Source organism: Balaenoptera physalus (assembly GCF_965194825.1).
Source record: "Balaenoptera physalus genome assembly, chromosome: 3".
Taxonomy (NCBI): domain Eukaryota; kingdom Metazoa; phylum Chordata; class Mammalia; order Artiodactyla; family Balaenopteridae; genus Balaenoptera; species Balaenoptera physalus.
Window position 1 is genome coordinate 11,322,896 of NC_138890.1, and position 14,522 is coordinate 11,337,417.

Below are 14,522 nucleotides of genomic sequence, written 5' to 3' on the forward strand. Positions count from 1 at the left end.
GATTCCAGTTTTCTTCTCTGGATTTTCTTGCACTTACATCTCTACCCCAAGTAGAGGATATACAACCACAGAGTTGCAAAAACTATCTTTGAAAACCCTAAGTGGAGGTAGTAGAGAAGATAAAAGATAAGAGAGAGGCAAGCAGCCTGGGTAAATGGTTCTGATACGGCAGGACTGGGCCCAGGGCACTGTGATGGTTCATTGGGACAGAATGCAGGCATTTCTCCAAAGGCTGAGTATTCATAAAAGCAAATAAAACATAATTCAATTAGATTAATTGGGGGTCACAGTTTGCATTACCCACAGTGACCACTAACTACAGAAATAAATCACCTGCTTTTTGCCTAGGTTCAGTGGGGTGTGGCTTTCAGGAGATCATTTCAGGCAATAAACTGGCACACTTGTCCACTGACAAACGTTGACACTGACAGGTGACAGGAACTGACTGTTGATACGGCTCGATTGCCAGAGAGTTTAACTTCTTTCCAAGTAACCACACCTTACCCCTCCCTATAAAGGGTATCACAATTGGTGACTATATTTGTTTTCGACTTTCCCACCAGGCTATGAGTTCCATACGGCTGGGCCCCAGGTGGGTTCAACCACCAGGATCTCTTACCTAACTTGGCCCACAAAGTGGGGTTTTCAGCTGCAGGGGCTTCGCCCAGTCAGGCAGCTATAGTGCCCTGCCTCAGTCGGCCCGGGCCGGCCCGGCCCCGCCCCGCCCCGCCCCGCCCCGCCCCGCCGCGCCCCTCCCGCCGCGCCCCTCTCGTCTTACTTCCGTGATGCTTGAGGGAGGAGCGGGAAATTAGGGCGCATTGGACATACTGCGCCTGCGCACCACGCGCCCTGCGCCGGCGCATTCTTGGCAGCTCGTCCCCGGCCGGACATAACGGTCCGCGCGCGGCTCCCTGGACCGGAAGTGGAAAGGAACTGTCGCGGGGCGCGCCCGGCCTGGCTCACCGCCTGGCAGTCCCCGCTGTCGCCGCCGCCCTCGGCCAGTGCCGAGGCTTTCCGCAGCCGCCATGTCCGCCAGTGCCGTCTACGTGCTGGACCTGAAGGGCAAGGTACCGAGGGCGCCCCACCTTCCGCGTTGCCAAGCAACTGGCAGGGGCCTCGCCCCATGGGGACCCACCCTGTTGCTAGTTAACCGGCCAATGGGAGCCATCCTGGTCTTAGGCAAGGAAGCCGTTTGGCCTCACCTGAGGCCTCCACCCTGTTGCTAAGTATCCAGGAAAGGGTCTTAGGTCCTCCTTAGCCCTGCCTCGTTGCTAGGTAACGCGGTGGGCTGCCGCCGTTGCCAGGTAACCGGCTGCAAGACCCTCATCCCCACCCCTGTGGGTTGGTGGCCCAGGCCTCCGTGGGGGTCTCGGTGAACCCAAGGCCACGGGGAGCGCGGGCCGCAGCCCGCTTGGAAGCCAGGCCTGGCGCCGAGGGGCTGCACGACCCTTGACCAGAGGTGGTGAGGCGTTGCCGGGACAATGTGCCCTCGGGCCAGTCCCGCCCTCTGGGAGCGCAGCAGCTTATGTTTATTCAGCGGTTTTTCTGTGCCAGTCCCTGTAGGGATTTCTTAACGTTCACTGTGACATTGAGTTACAACGGTCAGGTGAAGTGGGTGGTGGGAGTGCCATTTAACAGAGGGAGAAACTGAGGCGCAGAGAGGCGATGCAACCTGCCCAAGGTCACACCGGTCACAGAGAAGTGGCAGGTCTAGGAATTGAACCCAGAATCATTTGTTCATTCAGCTGATATTTGAGGAGCACCTACTAAGTGCCAGGCAGGGTGCTAAGCCTTGGGCTGCCTTTGGGAGGCAAAATCAGAATCAGTCCCTGTCCTTCTGGAGCTCACAATCTGGTGGGCGAGAGGGGCACTGATCTCAAAAAGCACAAATAAATGTAAATTGCAGTGGTGGAGCAGTGATGATATAATAGGGAGAGTCAGCCTCTGCTGGGGGTCAGGAAGGGCTGCGCAGGGGGAGTGACAAACCCGGCTGAGACATGAAGGAGGAATTGGACATAACTAGGACTTGGGTGCCTTTCCCAGGGGTTTCTGGGAAAGCTTCATAAAGGAGGGATCTCAAAACTTTTCAGAAGTGACCTGCTGCCTTCCCCCAAGTCCATCCTGGCTAGAAGCCAAGCGAGTATCTGGCCTCTTGCATTGGGGAGTAACAAGAATAGGACAGGACCAACAATATTAAACAAGCCCCACATCAGTGAGTGAGAGAAACATGGGTGTCGGGCCTAGGTGAAGTGGGCAGGAGTTAGCTCAGAAGCAGTAGGGAGTGAAGAGGTGAAGTGACTGTCCCTTGCTGTTCCACTCCCCACCCCCAGCACTTTCCCAGAGTCCCTTAAGTGGGTTGCCTGCCTTGGATGCCACCCAAAGTCAACAGCTAGTGAGACCCAGTACTAGGCTCCCTTCTTCAACCTTCTTGGAGGCAAAGAAAGACACAGGGCACACCAGGGGCTGGGAGGGTGCAGTGTTCCCCAAGTCTTTGTAGCACGTGTTCTTGTTTCCTCTCTGGCCACTGTGTCGCCAGAGGTCCTACAGGCTGCCTACTCAGATCACTCATTTCTTCAGCAAACATTTCATGAGCACCTAGTAGGCACCAATTCCAGTGCGGACCATCGCTCTGTGACTGAGGAGTTAGGGCTGGGCTCAAAACCTGTCTCTGCTGCTCAGCTGCATGACCTAGGGCAAGTGTGTGAACTCGCTGAGCAGGCGCACCGGACAGGCTCAGCACCACCCATAGTCCACAGGCCACGTTAGTCCCCACGGACCTGGAGCTCTGGTAGGGGAGGTGCATGGAAGCTGACAGATCCAAGCAGACGCATGGATCCAAATGGTCAGATCCCATTAGCCACAAGGACAAGGCCCCAGGTAATGCAGTTACCCAACCTCAGTTTGGGCTGGCGGGAGGAGAAGTGGTTACGAAAGGCTTCCTGGAGGAGGGAGACGCCAGAGCTGGGAAGGTGACCAGGTGGCAGTCAGGTGAACGAGGAGGTGTCACAGTGAGCCCGCTGGCGCTGGCAAGCCAGAAGTCCTGGGTAATGCTGGAGCCTGGAGGATGGCACCAAGAGGGCCGTGGGTGTTGAGGATGTCCAGACGGGAGAGCAGGACAGAGGGGACCACTTTGATCCCAAGAAGGAACAGCCACCATAAGGAGACAATAGCCTGGAAGAAGCATGATTATACGTGCCTTTCAGGAAGCTCCTGAGGCAGCTGTGGGTTTGCCTCCCGTCCTCAGTGACCATCACGCCATTTATTATTCCACTCCCCACGGACCTCATGTTTTGAAAGTTTGCCTTCTGCGCAGACTGCATTTAATAAAAAATAAGGTCAGGAAATTCACAACCACACATCTACCTGCCAGCCAGAGCCTCTGATCACCGAGGAAACCAGCAGGGCCACATTCAGCTGATAGAAAGCCCTCCATGGATATTTCTCTGCCCTTATCTTTCTTGCTTCTTTGCAGCTTCTGACACCACTACTATGCTCCTCCTCAGCAGGCTTCTGTTGGCCTCGAGGTTGCTGTGCTCTCTATTTTCCCCGTTTCTCTCACTGACTGCTGCCCCTCATCTTCTCCCCTCCCCTTGGATGTCGGCTCCTCGTGCTTGGGCCTGGCGTGCCTCCCGTACTGTTGCTCTCGAGGCAGGCTTTGATTTATGTCACTGCCAATGACTCTCAAATTTGTTCCGAAGAGCACTTATCTGGAGATCCACTGGCCTCCAGGACACCTTGGAGGTCGCACAGCCACCGCAAACTTGGCATTTCCCCAGATGAGCTCCCCGCCACCCGCCAGCCCTGCTCTCTCTCCCCATCTCAGTGATTGACACCACCATCCATGCAGCTGCCCACATTGGAGACATGGGCATTGTCCTGGCCTCCTTTTCCTCACCGCCATGTTCACTGCACAGACTTTACTGAGCATCTACTGTAGGCCAGGCTCTGTTGTGGGTGCTGGGACACAGCCGTAACGAGACGAAAGTGGTCACTGTTCTCAGGGAGTGTTAGACTCTGGTAGAAGCGACAGATGATAAATGAGGATATGAATATATAATGCAGTGGTGATGTGGGCAGTAAAGGTAAAGTGGGCTTGGGAGTGGAAAGGGGCAGGATATCATTTTAGCCAGGGTGAGCAGGGAAGACTTCTTGGAAGAGGTGCCATCTGAGCTGAGGTCTGCGAACCGAGAAGATCTAGGCCAGGGCATTCTGGGCAGAGGGAACTGCAAGTGCAAAGTCCCTGAGGCAGGAGCAAATGTAGATCGCTTAGAGAGAGCTAGGGCGCTGGCCAGGATGGCTGGAATGGGGTGAGCCCGGGGAGCGTGGATGGAGAGGCATTGGAGGGGCTGTGAAGACGTGCCATGGGGATGGACTTGCAGTTTGTTCTGTATGAGGGGAGGCTGGGGTAGCAGCAGTTTAAACAAGAAGCAATCTGATCTGATTCTGTTTAAGAAGGCCTGTCTCACTCTCTGCGAGGAAGGAATTGTGGGGTCAAGATCAGCAGCAGGGATTGAGGATTGTCCCCTCATCGTTGCCTGCCTCCCTCCAATCTGTCCTGTCTCCTGCCTTTGTCCTGACCTGCAGCCTGAGGTCCGAGGCTGCCCCTACTCTACCTAACCAGTGCTCCTGGGTATGCCCACATGGGCTGCACCCCTAACCCCATGGCTTTAGCCACACTGGTCCCTCTGCTTCTATCCTGCCTGTCCCCTCAGGCCTCAGTTTGAAGGTCATACCCTTGCAGAGTCTCTCATTTCCCCCTGACCAGGTAGCTGTCTCAGTTCAGGGACCATGCTTGTCTTGGTCACCCCTGTGTCTCCAGGCCCAGCATGATGTACGGTAGACGGTATGAATGAGTGGACCTCTCTGCAGCCTTGGTGATGAAGGTGGGCAAAATAAATTGCTCCCTGCTCTTTCCTTTGAACACACTGGGGGCCCGGGGACTCCATGCCCATGGCATCCCCCAAAATTGGATACCTGGGGTAGAAGGTGGGCTTGGGAAGCCCAGGAAAGCAATATTTATCAAGCAGAAGTGGCCCTGCAGGGAGTGAGAAGTGGGGTTAGAATCCTGGCTCACCTTTGTTCGCTGTGTGACCTCAGGCAGGTGGTGCCACCTCTCTGGACATCACTGTCCATCTCTTTAAAAATATCAGTCCTGCTTCATGGTGGGGGGAGTATATGAGGCAATATATACTCCTGGCAAAGAATATATGAGAGGGTACGTGGGAATCCCCGTGCCAGGGCCTGGTCCAGGTACCCACAAGCTCACCCACTGGGTGCTGAGTCTCTAAGAGGCCTTCTGAACAGCAGTGAGGGCACAGGGTCCCTTGCCCATAGGCCACAAAGGAGAAAGTAGAAAAGGAAGGTTCTCTCTCGCCCTCTCTCTCTCTCTCTCTCTCTCTCTCTCTCTCTCTCTCTCTGTCTCTCTGTGTCTCTCTCTCTCTCTCTCTCTCTCTCTCTCTCTGGCTTGAAACAGTAAGACAATGTATCTTACGAAACTACAGGTTCTGAGGCAGGCGGCTCCCAGGCTGGTCAGCTCTGTGGTGTCATTCTCAGCACATTACTGAGTTATGGCGCCAGCTGTCCTCATGGACACACAAGAGTGGCGGCAGCTCTAGGCGGCATCTCCAAATGGGGCCTTGCTCAGCATGGCATAGCTTCACACCTCCTTTTTCATTCCTTCAGGGAGGTGTAACTTCCATGTAACAGACTGTGTTTATTTAAAGCATATAGTTTGATGAGTTCAGTCATTGTGTATACCCAGGAAACCATAAGCACACATTCTATCACCCCCTAAAGCTTCCTCACACCCGTCTGTATCCAGCGTGTCCCCAGGCAGCCACTGATGTGTTTTCTGTTACCATTTCCCAGGATTTATTTATTTAAGTGGAATCACATAGATATGTTCTCCATTGTCTGGTTTCTTTCACTCGGCTCAGTGATCCTGAGATTCTCTCATGCTGTCGCCAGTGTCAGCAGTCATTCCTTTTCATAGCTGAGGAGTGTTCCGTGGTGTGGATGGACACAGTTTATGTCTCCATTCACCTGCTGAAGGACGTTGGCATTCTCGCCAGCCTGAGTCTATTTAAAATAAGCTGCTGTGTGCACCCATGCACGCGTCTTCATGTGGACGTATGGTTCCTTTCTCTTGGGTGACTACCTAAGAGAGGAATGGCTAGGTTATAAGCTGGAGTATAACTTTCTGAGAACCTGTCAAACTTTACCAAAGTGGTTGTCCCCTTTTCCTTTCCTATCGGCAGCGCTGCTGCGCATCCAAGCCCACAGGCCGTGAGAGATGAGGAGCAGGGCTTCTCTTCGGGCCACAGGCAGGTTCTAGTGGATGCGAACACTTAGCAGTGTCCCTCTCCTGACACAGGCAGAAGAGCAGGGCTCATTAGCACAAAGGCTCTGAGAAGGTCTGCAATGAGAGCCTACGGGACATTGTTTAACCTGGCATCTCCCGAGTGACGCGGTCCTGGACTCTTGCCCCATAGCCCACCCCCAACGCTCCCTCTGGGAAGATTCCCACTGGCCCCTGTGGAAGTTCACTTGGCGAAATGCTTTCCTTGAGGAATCCCCTGGGGGATGGAGATCGGATGGCCCTTTGATGGACAGGTGTGTTTGGGGTCCCTGGAGGGAAGGAAGCTGGTGCGTCTCACCCCCCACCCCAGCCATCCAGCTGGTGGAACTCAAGATGAAAGTGCCTTCCCTCTCTTCCACCTCCACGCAGGTGCTCATCTGCCGGAACTACCGCGGCGACGTGGACATGTCGGAGGTGGAGCACTTCATGCCCATCCTGATGGAGAAAGAGGAGGAGGGGATGCTGTCACCTATCCTGGCCCATGGGGGAGTCCGCTTCATGTGGATCAAGCACAACAACCTGTATCGTATCCCTTGGCTGGGGTGCTCCCAGGGGGCTCCTGTGTGGACGTGTGTGCGTACACACGCACGTGCAACTGAGGGCTGCCGGCCCCTGCGCCGCTGACCCAGGGCTGGCTCAGGCCAGTGGGGGCCATGAGGCACAGCCCTGTCTTTCTGGAGCTCCCTGCTGCCCAAGGATGACCAGTGTGACAGAGGTCCAAGGAGCCAGGAAGGGTTCCCTGAGGAGGTGACATCCTGGAGGAGACCTGCAGGGAGGCCACAGGAGTTGGCCGGCACGAGGAGCGCTAGCCCAGGCGAAGTCCCATTCCGAAGCTGCAGTGGGGGTGACCGGAGTGCTGGAGGGGGTTGCGTGGTAGGAGCAGGGCCCAAGTGGTCAGCAGGGTGTGCACTGCAAGGCCTCACAGGAAATCACCTTAAGTGTGTTGGGAAGTCTTTGGAAGGTCTCAGGCAGAGGGGTGACACGGGCATGTCTGCATTTTCTGAAAGTCTCTGGCTGCTGAGTGGACGCCAGACTTCAGGGATCAGAAGTGGACATAGGGAGGGGTAGGGAGGCCGAGGTTGGCATCCACGTGGGTGGGGTGGTGGCCTGGACCATGAAGGGTGGTGGGATACAGAGGAGGGGAGAGATTCCTCCCAACCCTGCCCAGATCTCAGAGTCCCCCATGCTCAGGCTCATGTGGAGACCTGGCTGAGCCAGTTTCCATCCGTGATGTCTGACCGGCCCCCCCATGGCTTTGGTCAGGCACATTCCGGTATCCGCACTGCTGCAAGAAGGGCGTGGCTTTGCAGCACACAGCCCTGTTCAGACCCAAGCTCCAGTAGCTATGTGACAGGAGGCAAGTCCTCACCTTCCCACGGTCCAGTGAGAGCAGGACTGTTAGGGTCCGTTGAGCTGGTGCATATGCATCACACCCGGCAGACGTGGGTTCTGTCCCCTTTCCCATGTTCATGGAGACACACAGGACCTTGCTAGTGCAGGTGTGGTCCACGGGCCCGAGCATCCCCTGGGAGCCTTTTGGAAATGCAGAATCCCAGACCCCATGCAGCCTTGCCGGGTCAGAATCTGCATTGTAGCAAGGCCACCCCTAGTGATTTGTGTACATGTTACAGGGTGGGAGGTGTTGGCCTGGGACCTTCATCCAGTGCCCTGAGGTCTGGCTCCCTTCATCGTGCCTCTGTTTCTTCACCCCTCTCTGGAAGGCCTCAGGGGCAGCTCTGTAGAGTATGGCAGGTGGCCTGTGAGCCAAGAGTTGGCTATCTTGGAAGCTGCCCTGGGTCTGGGCAGTGGTTGCCCAGGTATGGAGAGGAGGGAGGGGCAGCTGTGTCAGCGCAGCAGGAGCCGTCAGACCAGTTTCCAGTTGGGCCCCAGTGTTTCACGCATGGGCAGCCAGGGAGGAGACATCGAGGGCTTGCCCCTCTGGGTGCCAGTGCCCAGCACACCCTGCCTGAGTGGACACCCTCTCACCTCCAGCCTGAGTTCCGTCGTCAGGTGGCAGTTTCCAGCAAGGCCCAGCCATGAGGGTCAGAGGTGCCCTCCGCCCTCCTTAGAAAGCACCTGGACGGCATGTTGCCCGGACTAGAGGTGGGAAGCCAGCACTCCTTTGACTGGCCCAGCTCCATTTCCTGGGGCCCTGCGCTGGGCCGGTTGAGGCAGGAAATGAGGTGGAGGCAGTCCCTTTCTCCCTCCCAGAGCTCACAGCTTGGCCCTGGGGTGGCACAGGCTTGTTGTGAATGGCCAGGGTGCAGCGCACAGGAACTGGCCTCCCTGGATGGCTTGAGGCCCCTTAAGGAAAGAGGAACAGGAAGTGCCCAGTATACACTGACCCCAAAAGATAGGGACATACCTCCCACCCACCCCCCGTCCCCCCCGCCCATCAGAGGGAGTGTGCCACACACTTTACATACATCACCTCAGTAAATCCACTCTCAGGCCCTCATCATACTAGTGAGAAAATGGAGGCTTCATTCAAAAGGTTTGCTTCAGGGGCAAAGGCTCAAAGAAAGGCTTGAGCTAGAATTGGCCCCGGCTGCTTCCGCCGGAACCTGCCCGGGGAGCCCTGGACCTCAGGAGGGTCACGTAAGCGATGGGCTTTGGAGAAGGGCCGACTGTGCTCCTGCTTCCCGCTCTGGGACGACCCGCACTACCTCCTCCTGCCCCAGGCTGCTCACCCCACCTGAAGTGCCCTCTACCACACCCTGGGCTTCAGCCCTCAGCTCAGGCATCACCTCCTCAGGGCAGCCCCCGCTGCCCAGCAGCTGGGGTGGGTTCCCTGTGCCCCCTGCTGCCTCTCTGTCAGCTGAGCGCTCCCTGGGAGCCGGGACCTCCTCTGGCTGTAACTGCTGTGTCCCAGGCCCAGCTCAGACCAGGAGCTCGGTAACCCGCTGAGGGCCGAGTCATGGCTTGGGGTGGCTCCAAAACACGCAGTGAACTGGGGTCTGTGGGGTGGCAGCCCAGGCCTCTGACTGCTCCTTAACTGCAGCCGCCACGCAGTGGTCGCCACCTCTAAGAAGAACGCGTGCGTGTCACTGGTGTTCTCCTTCCTCTACAAGGTGGTGCAGGTGAGTTGAGCCACAGGGGTATCCGTCGCCCTGGCACTGCAGTGTGCCTCGCCATACCAGCCACCCAAGGGCTGCAGCATCCCTAGGGAGTTTGGAGCTGGAACCCCAGAAGTGGGATGGGGGAGCTCCACGTGATCCGTGAGTGGGATTCTGCGGCCTTAGTTGCCCCTCTGCCTGGTGAGGAGAGGAAAGTGAATGGGAGGTGGGGCTCAGGCCAGGGGTGCGCCATGACTCCAAGAGGGACAGGTACGCTCCCTAGCTGGCTGTGGAAGGGTGGACGGTAACCCGATGCGTCAGAGATTCGGAAGGTGGGATAAGCGGGAGGAGGGCGGAGCCAAGTTCTGCTCAGAATCTTGCGGGGTTGGGGGGTGGGGAGTGCCTAAAGGCGCAGAGGCCCGAGACCCTACCTTGGAGAGAGGTGACACACAGCAGGCCCAGCTGACAGTGAGCTGGGGAGGCAGAGAGCAGCACATGCAAAGGCCCTGGGGTGGGAGTGCACGTGGTGCAGTCAGGGAACATCAGGCGGGCCAGTGTGCTCAGGACAGAGTGCGGGGCTGCTGTCAGCAAGGTGACAGGGCTAGACCATAGGGGTGGGCGGGGTGGGCGGGGGTGGGATGTACAGGGCCTAGTGAGGAGTTCAGATTTCATTCCAAGTCTTGCGAGAGGTGGTGGAGGGCACTAAGCAGGAGACTGACAAGACCTGATTTGAGGTAAGATCATCTCTGGCTGCTGAGTAGAAAAAGCACTTGAAGGCAGCTGGGAGGCCAGACAGGTTTCCAGGAGAGAGATGGAGGGGCGCGGCCAAAGTGGGGGCTGTGGGGTTGAAGAAAGTGGGCAGCTGGGCCCAGGAGGCCTGGGGTGGGCCCGGGAAAGCTTTCATCCCTCAGATGGTGCCCTGTGCAGCCCGATCAAGAGGCACCTACGCCAGACGCTAGGGAACAGGCTGGCGTGGGCAGTGAGGACATGGGGGCAGGAGAGCAGCATGTCCCCCGGGGAGGCCCCGAGTGCAGGCTGAGGGGTAGGCCTGCATTCCGGAGCTGTCGCAGGCCGGGCTGCGCTGCCTGTGGTTTCAGAGGAGAGGCCCAGCGGTTGCAGTCCTGGGGTGTGGAGACGGGGAAGCGGGAAGGAGGAAGGTTCTTCTCCCTGAAGTGTTTGGCACTGCCTTTCTGCTTCAGTGTTTGTGCTCATGAAAGAGCTTCTGCCAAGCCCCTCTTCCCTTGGTCTCCTTTGGCGTCCCTGCTTTGATCCTCTTAATTTTCTGCTGAGATGGGGCAGATTCGTCTGCAGGCACAGCTGTACAGACTGGAGTTCAGGGAGGCCAGAGGAGGCTGGAAGAGCCGCTTGTCCCGTCCGCAGTGGTTCTTCTCCCTCACCTGAGTCGCTCCTGACTCAGAGGCAAAGGGTGATAGTTACAGTCAGGATTAAAGAGCAGATGGGAAGGGGCCCCAGGCCTGTGAGTGTCAGTCAGGGAGGGGAGGAGAGTGGGCCCGCAGGGGTGGGAACTCGGGCTTCTGACCAGGCCTGATGCCTGTACTACCCCAGCCTGGTTCCCGCCTCATAGGCGGCCACTGCTGTCCTCCTGCCCACATTCCCTGAGCCCAAGGCCTCGTCCATAGCACTCTGGGAAACGGGCAAACGCAGCTTGTGGACAAAGGGGCTGTTAGCAGGGGCCTCAGGGCATGAAGGGCCGATGAACTCGTGCAAACGTTCGTCACCTCCTCGTCCTTCCTCTCAACGATCTGCCCCCCACGCAACACCACAGGTATTTTCGGAATATTTCAAGGAGCTGGAAGAGGAGAGTATTCGCGACAACTTCGTCATCATCTACGAGCTGCTGGATGAGCTCATGGACTTCGGCTACCCCCAGACCACAGACAGCAAGATCCTGCAGGAGTGAGTGGGTGGGATGGGGCCCGGGGATGGGGGGCGGGGGTCAGGCCCCTCCTGGGTGACGTCACAACATTGATGTCGTCGGCAGGTTTGGAGGTGGAGGAAGCAAATGTATGTTCATGTTGTTGGTCCCCCTGCCCTGTCTCCAGCCGCACCAGAAGTCACTGGGACAGTTGTGGGTCCTTTTTCCACTCAGCATCCATGCGTAGCATGAGCGTTTTTCCTGTTGCGAGGTCTTCATTTCCATCCACAGAATTGTGCTAAATGGCTTGTTGTTAGGGAGTCACCTGCCTTTGTTTTTATTGTCATAAATGAAGCTGTGATGAAAAATCTCCCTCCTTTGGAATCCTGCCCATCAAATAACAGTCACCGTGAATTAAGCACTTCTGTGAACCAGGCCCTGTGCAAGCACTTTTTTTCACTCCATTCACAATCAGAGGTGCTGTCTTCCCATTTTACAGGGGAGCAGAGGGGCACTCAGAGAAGCCACATAACTTCAGCACAGCTCACATCTGTTGTTCCCCAAGTGGAGTCAGGGTCACCAGATTACACCCCCAGGAGGTTGGTCCCTTCTGCACCCCCAGCGGGGGAGCACTTCATGCCCACTTCTTGTTTTCCTCAGCAACACTGTCTCCTTGGCCCCCTAAAAGTGACCACTCTGCACTCACTGTAACTGAAGAGTTTGCTGGAGGCTTTGGAAATCGTAAGATATTCTTGTGTTAAACAGCCTCAGGTGAAACCAGAGCCTGCCTTTCCTGGTGCCTGCTACAGGGAGGGGCTGTTTTGAAGAATGTCAGTGCCTGAGCTGCTTAACTATGAGCCCGGACCCACAGGTACATAACTCAGGAAGGCCACAAGTTGGAAACAGGGGCCCCACGGCCCCCAGCCACCGTCACCAACGCAGTGTCCTGGCGCTCTGAGGGCATCAAGTACCGGAAGAACGAGGTGTTCTTGGACGTCATTGAGTCCGTCAATCTCCTGGTAGGCTTCCTTTTCTTTTTTTAAAATTTTGTCTTCTCCATGATTGGAAATAAAAGCAGCTTGACTTTTAAAACTAGCAAGGCCCTGAGAAACAGGTAGTTTCTGTGTGATAGCAGATCAACGGGATTCAGTTTGGGCTGCTCATTGCAATGCGAGCTTGTTTTATCTTCGTTAGTTTCTGTTCTTATTTAGAGTGAATGCATGCACATCATTTAAAAAAAAAAAAAAAGCAGTGTATAGAGTTTGAAAGTGCAGGGCTCTGTAATCAGAAAGGCCACATCGCTTAAGGATTCATTGTCATCCTTTGGGACCTCGTGCTGTAGATATACAGACATACGTTGTTTTTCTGTGAAACTGAGAGCATAAGATGTAGTTCTCCTGTGACTTGTTTTTGGGGTTTTTTTGGTTTTTGGTTTTTACTGTTTTATGTTTGTTTTTTAATTTTATTTTTTTAAGTTACTATTTGGTAATTGACCATATTTTCTATGAATTTTAGCACGTGTACGGATTTGTGTACCCATTATCATAACCAGGAATCACAACAGCTCCATCACCTCAAAAACCTCCCTGGATGCTGCCTCTTGGTAGTCACACCCTCCTGCCTGTTCCCAACCCCTGGCAACTGCTGATCTGGTCTTCATCACTATAGTTCTGCCTTTTTGAGATTGTTGTATGAGTGGAATCATACAGAGTGTGTCAGTTTGAATCTGGCTTCTTTCAGTATAATGCCTTTGAGATTCATCCAAGTTGCTCTGTTATCAAAAGTTTATTTCTTCTTATATTTGTTTATTTTAGATTTTGAACCACAGTATGTTTATCCATTCACCCATCAAAGGGCATCTGGGTTGTTTCCAATGTTTGGCAGTTGTGAAAAGAGTTGCTATAAACATTTCATGTATAGGTTTATGTGTGGAAAGAAGTTTTCATCTCTCTACGGCAGATACTCTGCAGTGGGATTGCTGGGTCATATGCTAAGTGTATGTTTAACTGTGTAAGAAACTGCCAAACTGTTTTCCAGAGTGGCTGTTAACATTTTTGCATTTTCACCAGTAGCGGATGAGAGTTCCGGTTGCTCCACATCCTCGATCAACATTTTTATTTTTGTCATCCTAATAGGTGTCTCATCATGGCTTTAATGTGCATTTCCCTAATGGTTAATGATGTTGAGCATCTTTCTATCTGCTTCTTTGTCATCGTTATGCTCTTTTGAGAAGTGTCTCTTCATATCTTTTTTTTTTTTTAATTTTTTTTATTTTTGGCTGGGTTGGGTCTTCGTTGCTGTGCACGGGCTTTCTCTAGTTGCAGTGAGCGGGGGCTACTCTTTGTTGTGGTGCACGGGCTTCTCATTGCTGTGGCTTCTCTTGTTGCGGAGCACGGGCTCTAGGCCCACGGGCTTCAGTAGTTGTGGCTCGTGGGCTTCAGTAGTTGTGGCTCGTGGGCTCAGTAGTTGTGGCTCACAGGCTCTAGAGCACAGGCTCAGTAGTTGTGGCACACGGGCTTAGTTGCTCCACGGCATGTGGGATCTTCCCGGACCAGGGCTCGAACACGTGTCCCCTACATTGGCAGGCGGATTCTTAACCACTGCGCCACCAGGGAAGTCCCTCTTCATATCTTCTGATCATTTTTGAGTTGTTTGTTTTCTGATTGTTGAGTTTTGAAAGTTCTTTATATATTCTGGATAAAGTCTTTTGTCAGATATGTGATTTGCAAATATTTTCTCCTAGTCTGTCACTTTTCTTTTCATTCTATTGGCATTGTCTTTCACGGAGCAAAAGTTTTTAATTTTGAGAAAGTCCAATGTCAGTTTTTTAAATTGATTATGCTTTTGGTGCCATGTCTGAGAACTCATTGTCAAACCCAAGGTCACATAGATTTTCTCCTAAATTTTCTAAAGTTTTATAGTTTTACATTTAGGTCTATGATATTTTTGAGTTAAATTTTATTTGAGGTATGAGGCATATATCCATTTTTTTGCATATCGAACAATTTTTTTCATTTGTTGTAAAATCATTTTGGAAAATATTATTCTTTTTCCATTGAACTGCTCTTACATTTTTGTCAAAAAACAATTGGCCATATTGTGCAAGTCTATTTCTGGACTCTGTTCTTTTCCATCGATCTGTATATCTGTTCCTTCAGCAAAAACCACACTGTCTTGATAACTGTGACTTTATAGTAAGTCTGAAAATCAGATAATGTGACTCACAACGTTC

The 14,522-nt window shown here is 54.0% G+C and overlaps 1 protein-coding gene across 2 annotated transcripts in view; it reads left to right on the plus strand.

Moving 5' to 3' along the window:
* The first annotated feature begins 894 nt into the window (after positions 1–894).
* AP1M1 (adaptor related protein complex 1 subunit mu 1) overlaps positions 895–14,522 on the plus strand; it is a 30,058-nt gene continuing 16,430 nt past the window's right edge. The window contains exons 1-6 of one of the 2 annotated variants that reach the window (XM_082457517.1): positions 900–1,067; positions 6,492–6,612; positions 6,728–6,884; positions 9,371–9,438; positions 11,201–11,331; positions 12,162–12,309. In XM_082457517.1, coding sequence (XP_082313643.1) covers positions 6,583–6,612; positions 6,728–6,884; positions 9,371–9,438; positions 11,201–11,331; positions 12,162–12,309 — 534 coding nt within the window. In that variant the 5' untranslated portion in view covers positions 900–1,067; positions 6,492–6,582. Of the gene's footprint in view, positions 1,068–6,491; positions 6,613–6,727; positions 6,885–9,370; positions 9,439–11,200; positions 11,332–12,161; positions 12,310–14,522 lie in introns of both variants that reach the window. The other variant, XM_082457516.1, reaches the window with a different exon arrangement.